This window comes from Apodemus sylvaticus, chromosome 14, assembly GCF_947179515.1.
Source record: "Apodemus sylvaticus chromosome 14, mApoSyl1.1, whole genome shotgun sequence".
Classification (NCBI taxonomy): Eukaryota; Metazoa; Chordata; class Mammalia; order Rodentia; family Muridae; genus Apodemus; species Apodemus sylvaticus.
Genome location: NC_067485.1, coordinates 65639901 through 65662276, shown reverse-complemented (window position 1 = coordinate 65662276; position 22376 = coordinate 65639901). Strand labels below are relative to the sequence as shown.

At 36.1% G+C, this 22376-nt stretch overlaps 1 protein-coding gene across 1 annotated transcript in view; it reads left to right on the top strand.

The window, feature by feature from the left end:
* Malrd1 (MAM and LDL receptor class A domain containing 1) overlaps positions 1-22376 on the top strand; it is a 719676-nt gene that overhangs the window by 266998 nt on the left and 430302 nt on the right. The window contains exons 19-20 of the mRNA XM_052156848.1: positions 7156-7332; positions 9283-9445. Coding sequence (XP_052012808.1) covers positions 7156-7332; positions 9283-9445 — 340 coding nt within the window. The remainder of the gene's footprint in view (positions 1-7155; positions 7333-9282; positions 9446-22376) is intronic.

Sequence of the window (22376 nt, the reverse complement as noted above, 5' to 3'; positions counted from 1 at the left end):
TTTTTGGCTTTCCATATGAAGTTGAGAATTGCTCTTTCAATGTCTGAAAAATTGCATTGAATCTCTAAATTGCCTTTGGTAAGACAGCAATTTTCAATATGCATCCAATAACATGGAAGATCCTTCTATCTTCTGATCTTCTTCAGTTTCTTTCTTCAGGGACTTAAAGTTCTTGCCATACAGGATTTTTCTTGCTTGGTTAGAGTTACACCAATATATTTTATAATATTTATGTCTACTGTGAAGGGTGTTGTTTCCATAATTTCTATCCCAAGCTTGTTTATCATTTGTATAAAGGAGAGCTACTGATTTCTTTAAGACAATTTCATAATCAACTACTTTGCTGGAGGTGTTTATCAGCTAAAGAAGTTCTTTGGTAGAATTTTTGGGTCACTTATGTGTAGTGTCATATAATCTATGAATGGTTATACTTAGAATTATTTCTTTCCAATTTTTATCCCCTTAAATTCCTTTAGTGGTATTATTTCTCTGAATAGAACTTCAAGTACTATATTGTACAGATAGGGAGAGATAGGGCAGCAATGATCATGTTTTTATTTCTTTCAGTTTGTTTATATGCTAAGAATACATTGATGAATGTTCATATACTGAGTCATCGCAACATCATTTGCATGATGCTATTTGTTCATTGTAAATAAAGTTTTTGTTGTGTTCTTGGATTCATTTTCTGAGAATTTTACTAAGTATTTTTGCATTAATGAACATAAGAGATATTGATTTGAAATACATTTTTTTGTTGAGTCTGGTTTACATATCAGTGTAACTGCGGACTCATAGAATGAGTTTGGCAGAATTACTTCTGTTTCTATTTGATGGAATAGTTTGAGGAGTGCTGGTACTAACTTTTCTTTGAAAATTTGGTAGAATTCTGCACTAATACTGAATAGCACTGAATTTTTTTTTGAGACTAAATGACAGCTTCTATTTCCTTATGGGCGGGCTACAGGACTGTTTAGATAGTTTACCTGATCTTGATTTATCTTTGCTTAGAAAATAATCCTTTTTGTTCCCTTTTAGATTTTCCATTATGTGGAGTACAGGCTTTTGAAGTAAGACCCAATTATCTTGTAAATTTCCTCCGTTTCTGTTGTTATGTTTCCCTTTTTATTTCTTATTTTATTAATTTGGATATTGCTTGGTGCCTTTTAGTTAGTTTGGCTGAGGGTTTGTCTGTCTTGTTGATTTTTTTCAAAGAACCAGCTAGTGGTCTTGTTGATTCTTTGTATCATTCTCTTTGTTTCTAACTGGTTGATTTCAGCCTTGAGTTTGATTATTCTCTTGCCATCTACTCCTCTTGTGTGTGTTTGCTTCTTTTTGTTCTAGAACCTTCATAGAACATAAGTTGATCATATGAATTCTCTCCAATTTATTTATGAACGCACTTAGTGCTGTGAACTTTCCTCTTACCACTGCTTTCATTGTCTTATATATTTGGATGTGCTATGCCTTCATTTTCATTGATTTCTACAAAGTCTTTAATTTCTTTATTTCTTCTGTAACCGAGTTTTATTGAGTAGAGAGTTGTTCAGTTTCCATGAGTATATAAACTTTCTGTTGTATATGTTGTTGCTGAAGTTGTGTTGTGTGCTGTTGGTGTTTAATCCATGCAAGAGGTTATTTCAATCTTCCTGTACCTGTTGAGGCTTACTTTGTGTCTGATTATATGATCAGTTTTGAAGAAGGTTCTATAAGGTGCTGAGAAAAAGGTATATTCTTTTGTTGTAGGGTGAAATGTTCTGTAGATATCTGTTAGGTCCACTTGGTTCATAAATTCTGTTAGTTTCACATTGTCTCTATTTAGTTTCTGTATCAATGATCTGTCCATTGGTCAGATTGGGGTACCAACATCCCCCTGTATTATTGTATAGGATTGGTATGTAATTTAAACTTTAGTAATGTTTCTTTTATGAATGTAGGTGCCCTTGCATTTAAGGTATAGATGTTCAGAATTAAGACATTGTATTGGTGAATTTTTCTTTCATGATTATAAAGTGTCCTTTTCCTCCTATACACTTGTTCATCCATCCCTTTATTTTGCCTGTGATTGTGAGCTTGTCCACTATATGTCTGTGGATGTAGGTTAAATGACAGGTGTGAAAAGAATCATTTTTCCATCATCAACTTATTCCATGGAATTAGTGCAATGTATATTTGATGCCACTGCCCAGTCGTAGAATTTGTTTTGTACCAAAGTTTGGTTGTAGGTTGCCTTTGTACTGTTTGTATTTTGATGTTAATTCGGCTTCCTCCAGAGGGACTGCCCATGACAAGAAATAGGTCATGTACTCAGGTGATCTCAATGAACCTTCTCTCCATTCTGACTGTTCAAATAAAGGCTAGAGCTAATTAGGCAGTGAAAGACAAAGGTGTGACACACCTGTAGAGAAAGGGGAGGAGAGGGGGAGGGAGGAGAGGGAGAGAGTTGGAGGAAGTGTAGGTGAAAATCAGATGGAGCAGAACCATTTGGCCTGAAGAAACCACAAGTAGCAAGGGGGTCTCACAGCTAGGGAATAAATTAGTATACTGATAGATCTGCCCAATGTAGGCATATAGCTCATAAATGTAATAACTGGTTGTGTGTCTTGTTTTACGGGCTTAATGGGGTAAGAAATTACCACAACAAACTTTGCTTTATCTTCCATTGAATGATACAGTTGTCACTAGAATGTTTTGTTAAATAATGTAACACAAATTTAATAAACTTCTATAAATATGTTTCAATTTCAATAAGTTAAAATATAAACGTCCTGGTTTAAATTTTTTAGGAAAAAAAAAAGCCTTGAATTTAGGATCTGTCCTGTTAGCCTGAACCAACAAAAATAACAAAAATTAAATTTATAGGACCTGTGAAAGAATGAGATTGTATACAGTTTTTTGTTTGTTTTGTTTTATGTATCATATTTGAAGGTCCAATAAGTCCTTGAATCTGGTTCCATATGCTAACAATGACCTCTGTGTTGGCTCCTACATATTTTCCAAGACATTTTCTTTTGTTTGACATTGAATCATCTTTCCTTTTAAACGATTGCAATGTATCAAATCTTTTGACTGCCTTTGGGATTGAAAAATATTCAAGCTTTCTGCATTTCCTAATACAGAGTTCTGTTTTAAATGTGTAAATGAATTTTACAAAGTAATAAACACTACCAAATATCTCTTTTGAGACTGAATGCATAGCATAATTAGAAATGCCAGTTTTGTATATATTAGATATTAATCCTGTGTCGGATGTGGGGTTGGTGAGGATCATTTCCAATTTTTTTTTATTCGATATATTTTTTATTTACATTTCAAATGATTTCCCCTTTTCTGGCCCCCCACTCCCCTAAAGTCCCATAAGCCCTCTTGCCCCCCCTCCTGTTCTCCCATCCAGCCCTTCCCACTTCCCTTTTCTGGTTTTGCCCTGTACTTGCTACACCGTGTCTTTCTAGAACCAGGCCACTCCTCCGTTCTTCTTATACATCATTTGATGTGTGGATTATGTTTTGGGTATTCCAATTTTGTAGGCTAATAATATCCAATTAATCGTGAGTGCATACCATGATTAATCTTTTGAAACTGGGTTACCTCACTTAGTATGATGTTCTCCAGCTCCATCCATTTGTCTAAGAATTTCATGAATTCATTGTTTCTAATGGCTGAATAGTACTCCATTGTGTATATATACCACATTTTTTGCATCCATTCTTCTGTTGAGGGATACCTGGGTTCTTTCCAGGTTCTGGCTATTATAAATAGGGCTGCTATGAACACAGTGGAGCACGTATCCTTATTACGTGCTGGGGAATCCTCTGGGTATATGCCCAGGAGTGGTATAGCAGGATCCTCCAGAAGTGAGGTGCCCAGTTTTCTGAGGAACCGCCAGACTGATTTCCACAGTGGTTGTACCAGTTTGCAACCCCACCAGCAGTGGAGGAGTGTTCCTCTTTCTCCACATCCTCGCCAACATCTGCTGTATCCTGAATTTTTAATCTTAGCCATTCTGACTGGTGTAAGGTGAAATCTCAGGGTTGTCTTGACTTGCATTTCCCTAATGACTAATGAAGTTGAGCATTTTTTAAGTTGCTTCTCAGCCATCCGAAGTTCTTCAGGTGAAAATTATTTGTTAACTCTGTACCCCATTTTAAATAACTTCTTGAGTTCTTTGTATATATTGGATATTAGCCCTCTATCTGATGTAGGGTTGGTAAACATCATTTCCCAATTTGTTGGTTGCCAATTTGTCCTTTTGATGGTGTCCTTTGCCTTACAGAAACTTTGTAGTTTTATGAGGTCCCATTTGTCAGTTCTTGATCTTAGAGCATAAGCTATTAGTGTTCTGTTCAGGAACTTTCCCCCTGTACCGATGTCCTCAAGGGTCTTCCACAGTTTCTTTTCTATTAGCTTCAGAGTGTCTGGTTTATGTGGAGGTCCTTGATCCATTTGGAGCAATCCCATTAAAATCAGGGACTAGACAAGGCTGCCCCCTCTCTCCTTATCTTGTCAATATTGTACTTGATGTACTAGCTCGGGCAATTAGACAACATAAGGAGGTCAAAGTGATACAAATTTGAAAGGAAGAAGTCAAACTATCATTATTTGCAGATGATATGATAGTCTACCTAAGTGACCAAAAAAACTCCACTAGAGAACTCCTACAGCTGATAAACAACTTCAGCAAAGTGGCAGGTTATAAAATCAACTCAAGCAAATCAGTAGCCTTCCTATACTCAAAGGATAAACAGGCTGAGAAAGAAATTAGGGAAATGACCCCCTTCACAATAACCACAAACAGTATAAAGTACCTTGGTGTGACTCTGACCAAACAAGTGAAAGATCTGTATGACAAGAATTTCAAGACTCTGAGGAAGGAAATGGAAGAAGACCTCAGAAAATGGAAAAATCTCCCATGCTCATGGATAGGCAAGATTAATATAGTTAAAATGGCCATTTTGCCAAAAGCAATCTATAGATTCAATGCAATCCCCATCAAAATCCCAACTCAGTTCTTCATAGAGTTAGAAAGAGAAATTCTCAAATTCATCTGGAATAACAAAAAACTCAGGATAGCTAAAAATATTCTCAACAAACAAGAAATTCTGGGGGAATCTCTGACCTCAAACAATACTACAGAGCAATAGTGTTAAAAACTGCATGGTATTGGTACAGTGACCGGCAGGTGGATCAATGGAACAGGATTGAAGATCCAGAAATGAACCCACACACTTATGGCCACTTGATCCTTGATAAAGGAGCTGAAAACATCCAGTGGAAAAAAGATAGCCTTTTCAACAAATGGTGCTGGTTGAACTGGAGGTCATCATGTAGAAGAATGCAAATTAATCCATCCTTATCTCTTTTCCAAATTGTTGGTTGCCGTTTTGTCCTTTTGGCAGTGTCCTTTGCCTTACAGAAACTTTGTAATTTTATGAGGTCCCAATTGTCAATTCTTGATCTTAGAGGTTAAGCTATTGTTGTTATGTTCAGGAAATTTTCTCCTGTGCCCATGTTCTCAAGGGTCTTCCCCAGTTTCTTTTCTATTAGTTTCAGTGTGTCTGGTTTTATGTGGAGGTCCTTGATTCACTTGGACTTGAGCTTAGTACAAGGAGATAAGAATGAATCGATTTCTACTCTTCTGCATGCTAAAACTCTGGTTGAACGAGCACCATTTGTTGAAAAGGCTATCTTTTTTCCACTGGATGGTTATAGCTCCTTTGTCAAAGATTAAGTAACCATAGGTGTATGGGTTCATTTCTGGGTCTTCAATTCTATTCCATTGATCTACCTGCCTGCCACTGTACCAATACCATGCAGTTTTTTTTAACACTATTGCTCTGTAGTACTGCTTGAGGTCCGAGATACTGATTTTCCAAGAAGTTCTTTTACAGTTGAGAATAGTTTTAGCTAGCCTGGGTTTTTTGTTATTCCAGATGAATTTGTGAATTGCTCTTTCTAACTTTATAAAGAACTGAGTTGGGATTTTGATGGGGATTGCATTGAATGTGTATATTGCTTTTGGCAAGATGGCCATTTTTACCATATTAATCCTGCTAGTCCACGAGCAAGGAAGATTTTTCCATTTCCTTAGGCCTTCTTCAATTTCCTTCTTCAGAGACCTGAAGTTCTTGTCATACAGATCTTTCACTTGTTTCATTAGAGTCATACCAAGATACTTTATATTGTCTGTGGCTATTGTGAAGGGTGTCATTTCCCTAATTTCTTTCTCAGTCTGCTTATCCTTTGAGTATAGGAATGCTAATGATTTGCTTGAGTTGATCCTATAGATTTGATATATATATATATATATATATATATATATATTTGATTTTTTTTTATAACTCAAGAAGTTAGACTCCAAAGAGCCAAATAACCCTAATAAAAATTGGGGTACAGAGCTCAACAAAGAATTTTCACCTGAAGAATTTTGAATGGCTGAGAAGCAATGTAAGAATTGTTTAACATCATTAGTCATTAGGAAAATGCAAATCAAAACAACCCTGAGATTTCACATCACAACACTCAGAATGGCTAGGATTAAAAACTCAGGAGACAGCAGGTGTTGGTGAGGATGTGAAGAAAGTGGAACACTCCTCCACTGCTGGTGGGATTGCAAGCTGTGACAACCACGCTGGAAATCAGTCTGAGGGTTCCTCAGAAAACTGGACATGACACTTCCAGAGGACCCTGTTATACCACTCCTGGACCTATACCCAAAAGATTCCGCAGCATGCAATAAGGACAAATGCTCCACTATGTTCATAGCAGCCTTATTTATTATAGCCAGAAGCTGGAAATAACCCAGATATTCCTCAATGGAGGAATGGATACAGAAAATGTGGTATATTTACCCAATGGAATACTACTCAGCAATTAAAAACAATTAATTCATGAAATTCTTAGGCAAATGGTTGGAACTGGAAAATATCATCCTAAGTGTGGTAACCCAATCACAACAGAACACACATGAAATGCAGTCACTGATAAGTGGATATTAGCTCAGAGGCTCTGAATACTCAAGACACAGTTAGCATATCAAATGATTCCCAAGAAGACGGAAGGAGAGGGCCCTGGTCCTCAAAAAATATCAATTTTTGAGAAACACTTAAGATAAAACAAGGCATGCTACATGAAGTCTCTGTATTATTTCTCCCCAAGATAATTTGCCAAAGGACATTCCAAGTCCACCAGAACCTTCAGTTCCAGAGACCTTGCCCCCAAACAACTGCACAGAAGATCAATTTGTCTGCAGGTCTAATGGTCACTGTGTTGGAAAAATTCAACAATGTGATTTCAGATATGACTGCCTTGACAAATCAGATGAATCATCTTGTGGTAGGTGAATTCCTAACTTTTGCATAAATTAGGAATTAAATTACTGTTTTTATGAATTTGTGCTTGCATTCTCACATTAGGTATTCCTATATTATCAAGTAAGAAGTATTTAGGAATAGAATACTCTAATACACTTCGATTAACTATTTCAATTTTTATCCTAGGCAAATGCACACAAAAATGAAGATTAATGTAGCAAACATCTTAAATTCATAAGAAGAGTAACTTTAACACATGTTAGACATGTTTCCATGTCTTTGTGAAATATGACTCTCATTTACAGTTACCTGCCAATTCGTATCTCTTCTTAAATGGATCAGTGGCAAATTAACTTACAATTGAACTTTGCAGTCAAAGGTGCAGATGGAATAAGCAAAATTAACACATTCCTGGGAAGTGAAGCACAGTTAGACAAAGCAAATGCTTTGTATTATCTTTCCCTTCCATGATTGTATGTGAATCTATCATGCTGCAGTATCATTATGTTAAGGGTTACAAACATACCAATAGCAAAGCATAATGAAACCCTCATCTGTTTTCATTGGTGGGTAAAGAAGTCCTATGGTTTAAGATCTCTAATAAGAGCAGAAGTTTTTCTGTTTACTCAGAAAAAAAAGTAATTTTTAACACACAACTATACTACAGATAAAGATTAAACCAGCAAACATTCAAAGCTATTGAACTCCATGGTGCACAGGTCATACAAGGAATCTTATCATTATCAGTTCTTATCATTTCAAAAATGTAAAGTACACAGAGATTGAGTCCTAGATATCATCACAAAATAATTAAAGACAACATATGTTATTATCAGTGTTTAACATCCAAATGTAATGTATCACTGCAGTTTAAAAAAGAATTGTTTTGTAGTGACGTGTTTCCTTGTCAGATTTTTTAAGGTTTTCAGCTGTGGCATTCCACAACTGTTCATGGAGTCAGAAACTGGGTCAATGTTAGGTTTTCTACAGCATTCATAAGAATTGTTGAATTGATTTTATTTTTACTTAAGCAAGAGTGATGTTAACATAGATGGATGCTTGTACACATTCGGCAAGAAGAAGAGAAAAAAGAGGGAGAAATCTTTAAGAAAGCATTTTCTCATGAAAGTCAATGGAGTTTCAATTTTTTTATATTATAATACAATCATTGCAAGAATCTTAAAAACATTCAAGGAATTAAGACCAATATAACTGTTGTTGGATATCATATTGCTTTGAAGGCAAATGTTTTCACTGGCATCATTAGGGAATGAGCTGAAGTTAAGTGGTATATTACCTTGGACAGGGAAACAACGCCAAAAAGTCATAGCTCAGAGGTCATAAAAGCAATGGACATGCTGAGTAGAAAGAGATGGGAGATAGATACTATAGGAGCTAGTTAACATCTCACCTCCTAGAGAGAGGACACTGTTAATGTATGCATTTATTCATATACTTTACTTTCTGTGAAGATTCAAATAAAGATGAACCTGTTTTTAAATTATTTCTTGTGATTATATAAAGCATTTGCCTAAATATTTCATCAGTGCTTAAAAGTTATTTATGAGAGCTAGGGAGATGGCACAGTAAGTGCTGGCTCAGTAAGCATGAAGACCTATGCTTGATGCCCAGACCCTACATAAAAGACAGGTGTGACAGCTTAGTCCAGAAACCCAGAGATCCAGAGATGGGAAGCTAAAATTCGGTGAGCCATGCTAGCCAACTGTCCTCACCTGATTAATAAACAGCAGGACAAACACAAAATCCTGCTTCAAAAAAGTGAGACGCAAGACACAAGGGTGATTTATATATGCACCCATAGAAACACACACACACACACACACACACACACACACACATCCTTTGTAGTATTTTTTTAAAATCCAAATATTAGAAAATTCTTCAGAGCATAAACTTCCCCTTCTTATTCATTGTTATTACCTCATCTTATCTTTGTTCTGTTTTATTCAAGTACTGGAGGTTTGTACATTTGAAGAACGAAACCTATGTAAATGGTACCAACCAACCACAGCAAATTCACTCCATGATTCAAATACATTCAGGTGGGGACTCGGTAATGGAATCAGTATTCATCACGGGGAAGAAAATCACAGACCATCAGTAGATCACACAAAGTAAGTGACTATATATTTTCAAAGTCTTTCTTAGGAGACATTCCCTGACCCACCTCATCCTAGGTCAATGTTATTGTAGAGATTAATGTAGTGCCTAAGAACAAGACATTTGAATGTATTATATACTGTAATAAGAAAAATATAACTTTAAAAGCAAAATGTGTGGCTTTCAAAATGCCTCAGTAGGTAAAAGCACTTGGTGCTAACCATTTTACTTCATGGGCATTCCATAATTTATTAGTCTGTTCTCAATTCTTGAACTTCCCAACTGATTTTATTTTCTACAGTGCTATTAGCTGTAGGAAGTAAGCAGATGTAATGCTTTCTGTCTGGGAAACATTGTTTTAACAGGGGATTGACAGACAGATTAATAAAAAGTGAGTTTAGTTCTTACTGGGAAGACCTCAGTGAAGCAATTATGTAAATTGAAACACATAACTAGAGACAAAGCAGAAATAGAAGGGGTTAGCAAGTGCTGGGCAGACTTTTTCTGCACAGAGGACAAATGAAACGGTACTGAGCTGGTGATGGGCAGAAAGAAAGGATTCTCTTGTAAATCCAGAACAAGCACAAACTAGATGGTGAATGTAAATTTTTTCTTTACTAGATTCACCATTAAACCATTTGTTCACTGAACTCTTTCTCATTTTTGGAACTCTATGAATATTTTATATTTTAAAGACAAACGTTATAGCAACCATTTTGTCTCTTGGCTTCCTATTTACTTTATATATTGTACTCTGCAAATTAATTTCATAACAGTGACTAAAAGTACGGAATAAAAATGTGAAGGAGAATTGATAGTCTCATGATGACAAAGACCTCCCATTTACAGTAATCTCAGCCCAATCTGCTGGAGATTTCTTAGTTTGTTCTAAGATTGGATAATTGCTCATCTATACTTTAACTGGGTATTAGTTAGTTCATATTTGTAAAACAGTATGCTCTCATATTCTATAACCACATTTTTCTTCAAAAAGGACATTATTTTTTATTAATATATTTATTTAAAAATAGATATTCTAGTTTATTGTCTGCTGTTCCTCTTCTTCATCTTCCTGGTACATAAGTATATGATCATCTAATTTTGTGTGTTTTGTTTTATATGGGAGTTTAAGGTCTCCCTTAGTAGTTTAGCATGGTCTGGAACTTGCTGAAAAGACTAGCCTGTCCACAAGTCACAGAAGTCCACTTCCTTTGTCTCCTGAGTTCTAGGACTATTGTGGTGTGCCCTATTCTTGGCAATTCCATTTAATGATTATAGTTCAGCATATTGTATCTTTTACAATCTTTAGCTGCATATTAAATGACGAATACATTTTTGTTGTCCTGTTGTTTCTTTGTGTGTTCTAACCAATCTACTCTTTTAAGTGTTATGTAAGATAATTCATCTTCCCAGACTCATTCTCTTCCCCTTTTGCTCTAGAAAGGCTGTCAATGAAGCCCCTTGCCAGAATGGCATCTGATTTCCCTCTGACCCACCATAGACTTCTTTTTTCTAGGTTTGCTCTAAATTTACTATATAAAGTATAAGATACTTAGGTCTTTAAACATTATGACTTTGTATCATTGGCTAAGCCTGCATTTTCTATATTATGTGATTACTGATACTGCCTTACTGCTTGTATATCTCTTTCATTATTAGAGATTTTTTACATGTGATGCCATTCAGATATCTATTATGTTAAAATTTAAGATCCTTGAAAGTTAACTAGATAAGTGAACTAAAACCTGATATGGAACTCCTGATTGTCAGGTGATGAATTCATCACATTCTAGTACGTGTCTCCATGGTGTTTTTTAAAATATGAATGTTTTCTGATTTTAAGTGGTTAAATGCGACTTTCTTTAACTTTTTATTTTTCACATACTATACTTTGTTAAAAAAATGTGTCATTCACACCTTAAAAAATTATAGTTATTCAGTTGGTTTACAATTTTTTTGGCTATTTTGAATCATGGACTGTTTATAGCAGTCAGAACCTAATACAGTATTTGAAATATTAATTTGACCTAGAAGGGAAATCCTTACAATTTAAAAATTTTAAAATTTAGTTTGATTCAGTTAAGCATATGAGTTTTTAATGACATCAGTTCACCTATGTTCAGCTACGATCATATTTCCCCATCTTCCTAGCTTTCCCATATTGTTTTAAGCTATCATGTTCTTGGTTTTTATGAAACTTTCATATTCACTGTCTCTTTACATGTATAGTAATCATTATTTTAATTGAGCTTTGACTGTGCCATATTGTTGCTTCTAATCATCTAATTTGGTCTTTTCCCCTCAGATCTCTGTACCTACCCTCTGTCCTATTTTGTAGCCCACAAGCTTAATCCAGAGCTCATGTCTGGCAAGTTTGTATCTTCTTCTCTTTTTCAGTCTGATTTCAGAGAAACCTGTTGCAATCCACATAGGGTACCCCTGTTTATGTTCCATTTTCCACAGCTAAGGATGAGAGACGCCTCAGCTTCCATGAATGGTGCTTAAATAAAAGGTTAACTCCATCTCCAATCTTTTTTGGTCAAAGTGCTCTTGTATACATAAGGAGTCATCACATCTTTAGCATTTTCTTTGGGTTAAAGTTCTCCCTTATTTCTGAGCTCTCTTTCATCATTTTTTCTTCTGGTAAAATAGTTTGTTTTGCCATCATTTAATTTAAGTGGTAACAACATATCTGCTCAAAGTATACAGAGTGAAACACAATAAGGGTATGTTGGCTTCAGTCATATATATATAAGTTGTTAAGAAAAGACCTTGTCTTGAGAAGGCCGGATGCCCTAGAATAGGGGAATACCAGGGCAGGGAAGCTGGAGTGGGTGGGTTGGTGAACAAGGGAATGGGAGGATGGTGTAATATGCTTTCAGAGGGGAAACCAGGAAAGGGGATAACTTTTGAAATGTAAACAAAGAAAATGTCCACTAAAATAAGAGATATCTATATACTAAGTGGTGTTTGATAGCTTGTGACTTAATGTCAATAGAAATTCCAAGAAGCTTCTATTGTACATGTAAATGAACTCTGTCTCATTATGAAAGTATATTGCTACAAAGAATAAATAAAGGCTAAATTAGTACTGTACACAGGAGTACTAAAAGTGTAAATGGGATTTTTGTCAATATATTATATAAGCCAGCAGCTGGTTTCTATGTGTTTTCCTTCTTCTAATAAGCTACAGAATCCTGGAGGATCTCAGGACTACATTTCCCAATCTGTCACATTGCTTTTGGCTGTCTGGCCCACAGTACGTCTCCACAAGGAGATAAAGAACCAAATTAAATTCATTGAAAATAAGAACATTTAACAGATGTTTAATTTATATACCCACATCGGAGTGAGCCTTGGAGAAGGAAGTGGCCTCTAGCCCGTGTTTATCCTTGTGTCTCTCTCAGCTTTTCTCCAGGCTCCATCCTCAGCCAAGGGAGGTTGTCTCACCCGTTCCGTGACTTACAGTAAGCTTCAAGCTTTGAAGAATTTGGAAGAATTTCTAAATTCTGTTCTTTATTGAAGGGAGGCTTTGCTCATTCAGCAAATGCGTCTCTTTCCCCTTCCTCTAGTGTGTGGCTCTAGAAACACAAAGGCAGTTTTCAAAGCTCTTATCTCAAAAGAATTTTCAAGATCAGTTTCAAGAATTAAAAAGGATTGTGCCAATTATCCTTCCCTTATGACACAATCGCCCCCACCCTGCCCTACCCGAAGCAAAGATCATTCCTGGCATGGTGCAGGAAAAACCATTTACATGCAAGTACAAGAGGAAAAGGACATTCATATATTTCAAAATATTCTTCCACTTTAAACACTTAATGAGGCAATAAAATCTCAGGATAATTCATGTTATGTTAGAACTGCATAGGCAACTTTTCACTCTTTATTGGAGTGCTAAACAAGGCTTTTAAAATGTCTGTTTTTCTTTATGAAAATAACATGTCTAAGCTTAATAGAATGATATTACAAAGTGATTTTTTTCTTTTTAAAAGCATCAACACACTTCATACATCTGAATTAAATTCTATGATGTAAAATTAAGGTTGCATTTTTATTTTTTATTTGTTTTTAGGAGCATGTCACCATTTGATAGAACTAGTTCATTTGTTTCATATAACTTTGACAGCCTATTATCTTTTTTTTTATTATTCGATATAATTTATTTACATTTCAAATGATTTCCCCTCTTCTAGCCCCCCCACTCCCCGAAAGTCCCGCAAGCCCCCTTCTCTTCCCCTGTCCTCCCACCCACCCCTTCCCACTTCCCCGTTCTGGTTTTGCTGAATACTGTTTCACTGAGTCTTTCCAGAACCAGGGGCCACTCCTCCTTTCTTCTTGTACCTCATTTGATGTGTGGATTATGTTTTGGGTATTCCAGTTTTCTAGGTTAATATCCACTTATTAGTGAGTGCATACCATGATTCACCTTTTGAGTCTGGGTTACCTCACTTAGTATGATATTCTCTAGCTCCATCCATTTGCCTAAGAATTTCATGAATTCATTGTTTCTAATGGCTGAATAGTACTCCACTGTGTAGATATACCACATTTTTTGCATCCACTCTTCTGTTGAGGGATACCTGGGTTCTTTCCAGCATCTGGCAATTACAAATAGGGCTGCTATGAACATAGTAGAACATGTATCCTTACTACATGGTGGGGGGTCTTCTGGGTATATGCCCAGGAGTGGTACAGCAGGATCTTCTGGAAGTAAGGTGCCCAGTTTTCGGAGGAACCGCCAGACTGATTTCCAGAGTGGTTGTACCAATTTGCAACCCCACCAGCAGTGGAGGAGTGTTCCTCTTTCTCCACACCCTCTCCAACACCTGCTGTCTCCTGAATTTTTAATCTTAGCCATTCTAACTGGTGTAAGATGAAATCTTAGGGTTGTTTTGATTTGCATTTCCCTAATGACTAATGAAGTTGAACATTTTTTAAGATGCTTCTCCGCCATCCGAAGTTCTTCAGGTGAGAATTCTTTGTTTAACTCTGTACCCCATTTTTTAATAGGGTTGTTTGGTTTTCTGGAGTCTAACTTCTTGAGTTCTTTATATATCTTGGATATTAGCCCTCTATCTGATGTAGGATTGGTGAAGATCTTTTCCCAATTTGTTGGTTGCCGATTTGTCCTCTTGATGGTGTCCTTTGCCTTACAGAAACTTTGTAATTTTATGAGGTCCCATTTGTCAATTCTTGCTCTTAGAGCATACGCTATTGGTGTTCTGTTCAGAAACTTTCTCCCTGTACCGATGTCCTCAAGGGTCTTCCCCAGTTTTTTTTCTATTAGCTTCAGAGTGTCTGGCTTTATGTGGAGGTCCTTGATCCATTTGGATTTGAGCTTAGTACAAGGAGACAAGGATGGATCAATTCGCATTCTTCTGCATGCTGACCTCCAGTTGAACCAGCACCATTTGTTGAAAAGGCTATCTTTTTTCCATTGGATGTTCTCAGCCTCTTTGTCGAGGATCAAGTGGCCATAGGTGTGTGGGTTCATTTCTGGATCTTCAATCCTGTTCCATTGATCTTCCTGCCTGTCACTGTACCAATACCATGCAGTTTTTAACACTATTGCTCTGTAGTATTGCTTGAGGTCAGGGATACTAATTCCCCCAGATTTCCTTTTGTTGCTGAGAATAGTTTTAGCTATCCTGTGTTTTTTGTTGTTCCAGATGAATTTGATAATTGCTCTTTCTAACTCTGTGAAGAATTGAGTTGGGATCTTGATGGGTATTGCATTGAATCTGTATAGTGCTTTAGGCAAAATGGCCATTTTAACTATATTGATTCTACCGATCCATGAGCATGGGGGGTTTTCCCATTTTTTGAGGTCTTCTTCCATTTCCTTCTTCAGAGTCTTGAAGTTCTTGTCATACAGATCTTTCACATGTTTGGTAAGAGTCACCCCAAGATACTTTATACTGTTTGTGGCTATTGTGAAGGGGGTCATTTCCCTAATTTCTTTCTCAGCCTGCTTATCCTTTGAGTATAGGAAGGCCACTGATTTGCTTGAGTTGACTTTATAACCTGCCACTTAAGACTTTTTAGAACACAATGAAAATGAAAACACAACATACCCAAATCTATGGGACACAATGAAAGCAGCGCTAAGAGGAAAACTCATAGCCCTGAGTGCCTCCAAAAAGAAAATGGAGAGAGCATACATTACCAGCTTAATGACACACCTGAAAGCCCTGGAACAAAAAGAAGCTATTTCGCCCAGGAGGAGTAGAAGGCAGGAAATCATCAAACTCAGGGCCGAAATCAATCAAGTAGAAACAAAGAGAACCATACAAAAAATCAACAATACCAGGAGCTGGTTCTTTGAGAAAATCAACAAGATAGATAAACCCTTAGCCAGAATGACCAAAGGGCACAGAGAAAGTATCCAAATTAACAAACTTAGAAATGAAAAGGGAGATATAACAACGGAAACTGAGGAAATCCAAAAAATCATCAGATCCTACTACAAGAGCCTATACTCAACACAACTGGAGAATCTGGAGGAAATGGACAATTTCCTTGACAGATACCAAATACCAAAATTAAATCAGGACCAACTAGACCATCTAAACAGTCCCATAATGCCTAAAGAAATAGAAGGAGTCATAGAAAGTCTTCCAACCAAAAAAAGCACAGGACCAGATGGCTTCAGTGCAGAATTCTACCAGACCTTCAAAGAAGAGTTAACACCAATACTCTTCAAACTATTCCACAAAATAGAAACAGAAGGAACACTACCCAATTCCTTCTACGAAGCCACAATTACACTGATACCAAAGCCACACAAAGATCCAACAAAGAAAGAGAACTTCAGACCAATTTCCCTTATGAACATCGATGCAAAAATACTCAATAAAATTCTTGCCAACCGAATCCAAGAACACATCAAAATGATCATCCACCATGATCAAGTAGGCTTTATCCCGGGAATGCAGGGCTGGTTCAATATACGGAAATCCATCAATACAATCCACTACATAAACAAACTCAAAGAACAAAACCACATGGTCATTTCATTGGATGCTGAAAAAGCATTTGACAAAATTCAGCATCCCTTCATGCTTAAAGTCTTGGAGAGAACAGGAATTCAAGGCCCATACCTAAACGTAGTAAAAGCAATATACAGCAAACCGGTAGCCAGCATCAAACTAAATGGAGAGAAACTTGAAGCAATCCCACTGAAATCAGGGACCAGACAAGGCTGCCCCCTTTCTCCTTATCTTTTCAATATTGTACTTGAGGTACTAGCTCGGGCAATTCGACAACATAAGGAGGTCAAAGGGATACAAATTGGAAAGGAAGAAGTCAAACTATCATTATTTGCAGACGACATGATCGTCTACCTAAGTGACCCAAAGAACTCCACTAGAGAGCTCCTACAGCTGATAAACAGCCTATTATCTTTAAGGCTAAGAATATGCAGCATGAGGCTACAGAGGGCATCCATCCTGCATACAGCATAATAGCTGGCAAGATGTCTTCTCAACATTGCGATGAGGTAGAAAGAAAGAAATACCCTTAGTTATAATTCAACAAAGCAATACAATAATATATCCTTAAAAATCACTGGAAGTTACCTACTTTCTTTAAATTGGGGTTGGATGAAATCTGATTTTCCTTTGTAGTATAAAAAGAGAGCATTTAGAAGAAAAGTTACTTTCTTAGTATTTTTTGAAAAGTAACATGATCCGCTGAGAGGAAGAAGAGGAGGAAAATGACAAGTGGAGAGAGAAGGAAGAGGGAGAGGAAGAATGGAAGGAGGGAGAGAAAAGAGAAGAGGAGGAAGAGGGAATAGGAGTGGAGAAAAGGTAATGGGGGGATGAATCTATATCTTTGAGTTCATCAGGAACTACTAGAGTTTATCTGCAACCATTTTCTTCAGGTGAGATTGTCTTGAGAATATTATTAAGTTAACATTGAACCAGGATACTGAGTCTATGTAGGGCCTGGATGTCATATCATTCTCTGGAGTTTAAACATGCTAGGAATGATGTGCATTTGGAAGTGTTGTAGAGTGATTTTTCCCAGCTCATGATTCATTCTGATCACAGAACCTTATTCTGTGATACAAACAATCAGTGTAATTAGCCATTCCTTGAGCTCAGCACCATCACTGTTGTATGTGTACTCATAGCTAAGTACCAGAAGTGTTATAATCGCTCTTATATCATAGGGATGCTTTCCAACTCTGTTGTTTTACTAACTGCCTGAGGCCTGACTAAATAAACTAAAAAATAAGTAAGAATTTTCCATGAGCACAGACTCAAGATCATAGGCAAAATTGAGTTTTCCATGATTCATTATGTAGAATTATATTCAGTAAAAAATAATTAATGCTTTCCAGGTTAGCGATTTCTAAGTATACTCCAGGAATTTCTGAAAATATCAGAGACTTTTAAATAAAAATATGTATCTTCAAACATATTAATATGCTTTATACGTATATGTAAAATCATTCTACTAAATTTACATATATACAAATATATGTATTTAAATACATAAAATTCATGCATACATATGCATAGACATATATATCAGATTATATTTAAATATTGATTTTGAAACATCAGCATCTAGAATAATAATTATTAGCCTTTAGAAACAGCTTGCCAGTAATAAATATGAATATAAATATTCAATTCTAATTTACTGTACTGATTTTGTTTTAATACTTATAAGCAAGTGGTATTCCTGCTAATTACTGCAGGACTGAAGGAGAAACTAAATTACACTTTGAAAACAGTAGAGAGAAAAGTACCTTTCTGGTAGAATGTCCCGAGGTTAATTTCTTATTATTCACTTTCGCATGTAATTTGCTTTGTGTAATTAAGTGAATTACATTACAGATTTTCATTTAATCCAGAAGTAGTTGATCTTGACAGGTAGCTTTTACAAAGCTATCTAAAGTGCATGCATTTTAGGAGGCTATCCTATATATTAAATTATAATGCATACTGAGAGGGAGATTTGCTAACATATTTTCTAGATAAGGAAATTTTAAAGAAAATGTTAATGATAAAATCTATAAATTTATGATGTTACTGAAGATTACATCCTCCTTTGAATATGTGCTAAACTATATTTTTATCCTAGTTTTAATTTTATTCAGATCTTAACATTTATTTCCATTATGTAATTTTTTAAAAAAATAAAGCAAACATGTTCATTTCCTGTAGAGTCTGAGTGGTTAAACACTGTAAAAGGAAACTATCTTTCTTAGTAATGCAAAGGTCTAGTCAATTTAATTCTCCATACTAAAATAAAGCTTTAAATGTAAGACTCATTTGTAGGTACCACCAATGCTATTTCTTAACAATAATTACAAGAGACATAGTGTTACTTACAGTGGTCAACTTTCCTACCCAGAACTCCTACGGGCCATCTTATCCAGGATTACGGTTCCCTTGTCATAGCCATGTGAGTCTGAAGGCCCTTTTCTGAAAATAGCATCCGTAGGCTTGAGCCCAGTGTTTATGAGTGGACTGTCATGCACACTATAGAGTTCCACTTGCTTTCTATTGCCTGCCAGCTCTCCCTCTCCCTGAGGGACGCATCAAGTAATACGCTGTTTGTGCTTGTGTTTCCATCTTTACTAATTCATGGGAAGATTCTCAAGTTTTTCTTATTGGTACATGATAAGCGTATAATTATACTTGGCTTCAGGTTTGTGTTTCCACATATGTATATAATGCCCTTTGCCACAATCTTCTCTCACCCCTCCTTACTAAATAGTCATTTTGCTCTGTGTCTGATATTTATGTAAATATATTTCATATAAGATAGAAAACATTGACTATTCATTCTTTTCAAGTTTACTTGCCTCATTTAATATGATACTCTCCAGGTACAATCATGTCTATGCAAAGGTCATAACTTTATTATTTTTATGGACAATAAAAGATTATTGTATGATTACCTCATTTTCTTCAGGCATTCATTTTTTGATGGTCACTTAAGATCATCCTGTATACTAGATATTAAGCATAGTACTGTGTTAATCATGCATGTGCACATATCTTTGCGTTATGCTGACTTGCCTTACCTTGGTAATATACTACCCTGAGGTAGTATAGCATCTTTCTCTGTTTTTAGATATTTGAGGAAGCATCATAGCACCTAAGTTACACTGCCATCAACAATGTATAAATGTTCCTTTCCATTAAATCCATACCTTAATAGTTACCAGCATTTATTGTTTGTTTTCTATATGATAGCCTTTCTGTGTGGGATTAGATGGAATATTAATATAGTTTAGTTTTGCATTTCCTTAATGGCTAATACAAAATTAACCAGAATGATACCATGAATGATATCATATAATGCCTTTGTTGTCTTTTTTCTCCTTTCAATTTATTCTTTTCTTATATATTACATTTGGACTTCAGTTTTTTCTCCCTCTGCTTCTCTTAGTTACCCCCTTTCTCTCCCTTCTACCCCATAACCACTTATATGCTGTTTCCCTTCAGAAAAGAGCAGTTCCCATCCACAGATCTCAACTGAATATGGCATAGCAAGTTACAATAAGACTAGGAACAAACCTTCATGCCAAAGTCAGATGAGGCAACCCAGTAGGAGAAAAAGGTTTCCGAAAGCAGGCAAAAGAGTCATATATACCCTCTACTCCCACTGTCAGGAATCCCATAAGAATACTGAGCTATACAACTATAGTATATATGCAGAGTACCTAGGTCAGACCCATCCAGGCTCCCTGATTGTAACTTCAGTCTCTGTGAGCTCCTATGAGCCCTTCTTAGTTGATTCTTGTGGTGTCCTTGACCCCTCTGGCTCTAACAATCTTTCTTCCTCCTGTTTGATGAGGATTCCTTGAGCTCTGCAGAGTGTTTGACTGTGGGTCTCTTCATCTTCTCTCATCAGTTCTTGGATGAAGCCTCTCTGATGACATTTACCCTGGGCTGAATTCTACAAGTATACAGAATATCTTTAGAAATCCTGTCTATAACTGTTTTTGCCAGTCAGGTTTGGTTCTATCCTAGGTCTCTGAGCTATTCAGCCTCTGGTTTCTGTCCATCCAGGCAGTGTCATATATAGACTCCCTCTTGGATCATGGTCTTTATGTTGGACCGGCCATTGGTTGGCCACACCCACAAGTTCTGCCCTACCTTTACCTGAGCCCATCTTGTAGGTAGGATAAATTGTAGGTCGAAAGTTTGTGGCTCAGTTGATATCCTAATACTACCACTGGAAGCCTTGCCTAGTTGCAAAAGATACCCAATTTGGGCTTCATATCCCCCATTACTAGGAGTCTTTGCTAGGGTCGCCTTTGTAGATTTCAGAGAGTTTCCATTATACTAATTTTCCTCATTGCCTCTAAAATGGCCCCTAAATCCCATCATCTCTCTGGACTCTTACTCCATCACCTCCCCCACCTTTTCTACTCCCACCTACAAAATATATTCTACTTCCCTTTCCCAGGGAGATCCATGCACACCCTCCTGTCTTGAACCCTCCTTGATATGTAGCATCTCTGGGTCTATGAATTGTAGCACAATTATCCTTTACTTAGCATCTAGTATTGACTTATTAGTGAGTACATACCATGTGTGTCTTTCTGGGTCTGGGTTACCTAACCCAGGATGATTTTTTTCCAAGCTCCATCAATTTCCCTGCAAATTTTAAGATGTCATTTTTTAAACACTGAATAATTATATAAATTCATTTTCTTTATCCACTTCTTCAGTTGAAAAACATGTAGGGTATTTCCAGTCTGGCTATTACAAATAAAGCTACTATGAACATGGTTGATCAAAAGTCCTTGAGGTAGGACGGAACATGCTTTGCATATATCCTCCGGAGTGTTATAGCTGGGGCTTGAGGTATATAAACTCCTAATATTCTAAGGAACCACCGTTTGCTTATATATTTGTGTGTTTATATATTGAGAAATAGGGGTTTACATGTAGGCCATAATACATCTATGGTGTTCAGAAAAGACATGTGAGAGCTATTGCCTCATTCCAGTCACATGAGTACTGGGGATTGAACTGGGGTCATCAGGCTTAACAGCAAACTCCTTACTCACTGAGCCATCTCATAAGCCCTCTCTCTATTTTATTATATTTCTAAAATAATTATTTCTCTTTACCACAAAATTATTTATATGTAGGAAATATAAATCAGAAAGAAACCAAATGGCATCAGCTATGCTCTACCACATAACATAAGCATTGTATATGTGCAAAGAGATGTTTTAATAATAGCTTTATTCTGTATTATTTTTAATCTTTTAATTTCATACATAATCTCCAGTGAATGTCAATGAATATTGAGTCAATAGTACTTTCTCAAATGACTATGCTGTAATTCAGTGAATCGTGTCTATGCTATTTTATTAATGAGCTAGTTACCTTAGAGATTTTAACCAGTTTTATTTTATAATATATATATATATATATATATATATATATATATATATATATATATATATATATATAACAGTATAAACAAATAAAACAAAAATGAGCTGAAATTTTATGCTAATGATAATTGCTTGCAACTCAAGACTTTTGATTTATTAGTACTATTAAGTTACCCTTCCAAATATATCACTTTTGCCAAGAGCACAGTGTAGTGTTTATTTTTTTATTTTCTTGCCAACACTGAGATTGAAATATTTTGTCTTCCAAGTTGATTGGTAGCATGTTTTGTTTTCTTGACACTAGAGAATCCCGCATCTTTTGTCTTTATTATGCCTTGTCTATCTCTCTGTCCCTCACTTCTTATTTATGCTCTATGTTTGGTTTCAAATTCCAAAGACCCATGTAGTTTCTACTTTCCAGACTTCATATTTTGTTTATTTATGTATTCACATGTGTATTTATTTACATTTGTATGTATGTGTGATTGAAGGACAATATTTAGAAGTGACAGAAACTTTCTGTGTGATGAAGCTGGCCTTGAACTCCTGTTCCTCCTTTTACCTCCCAA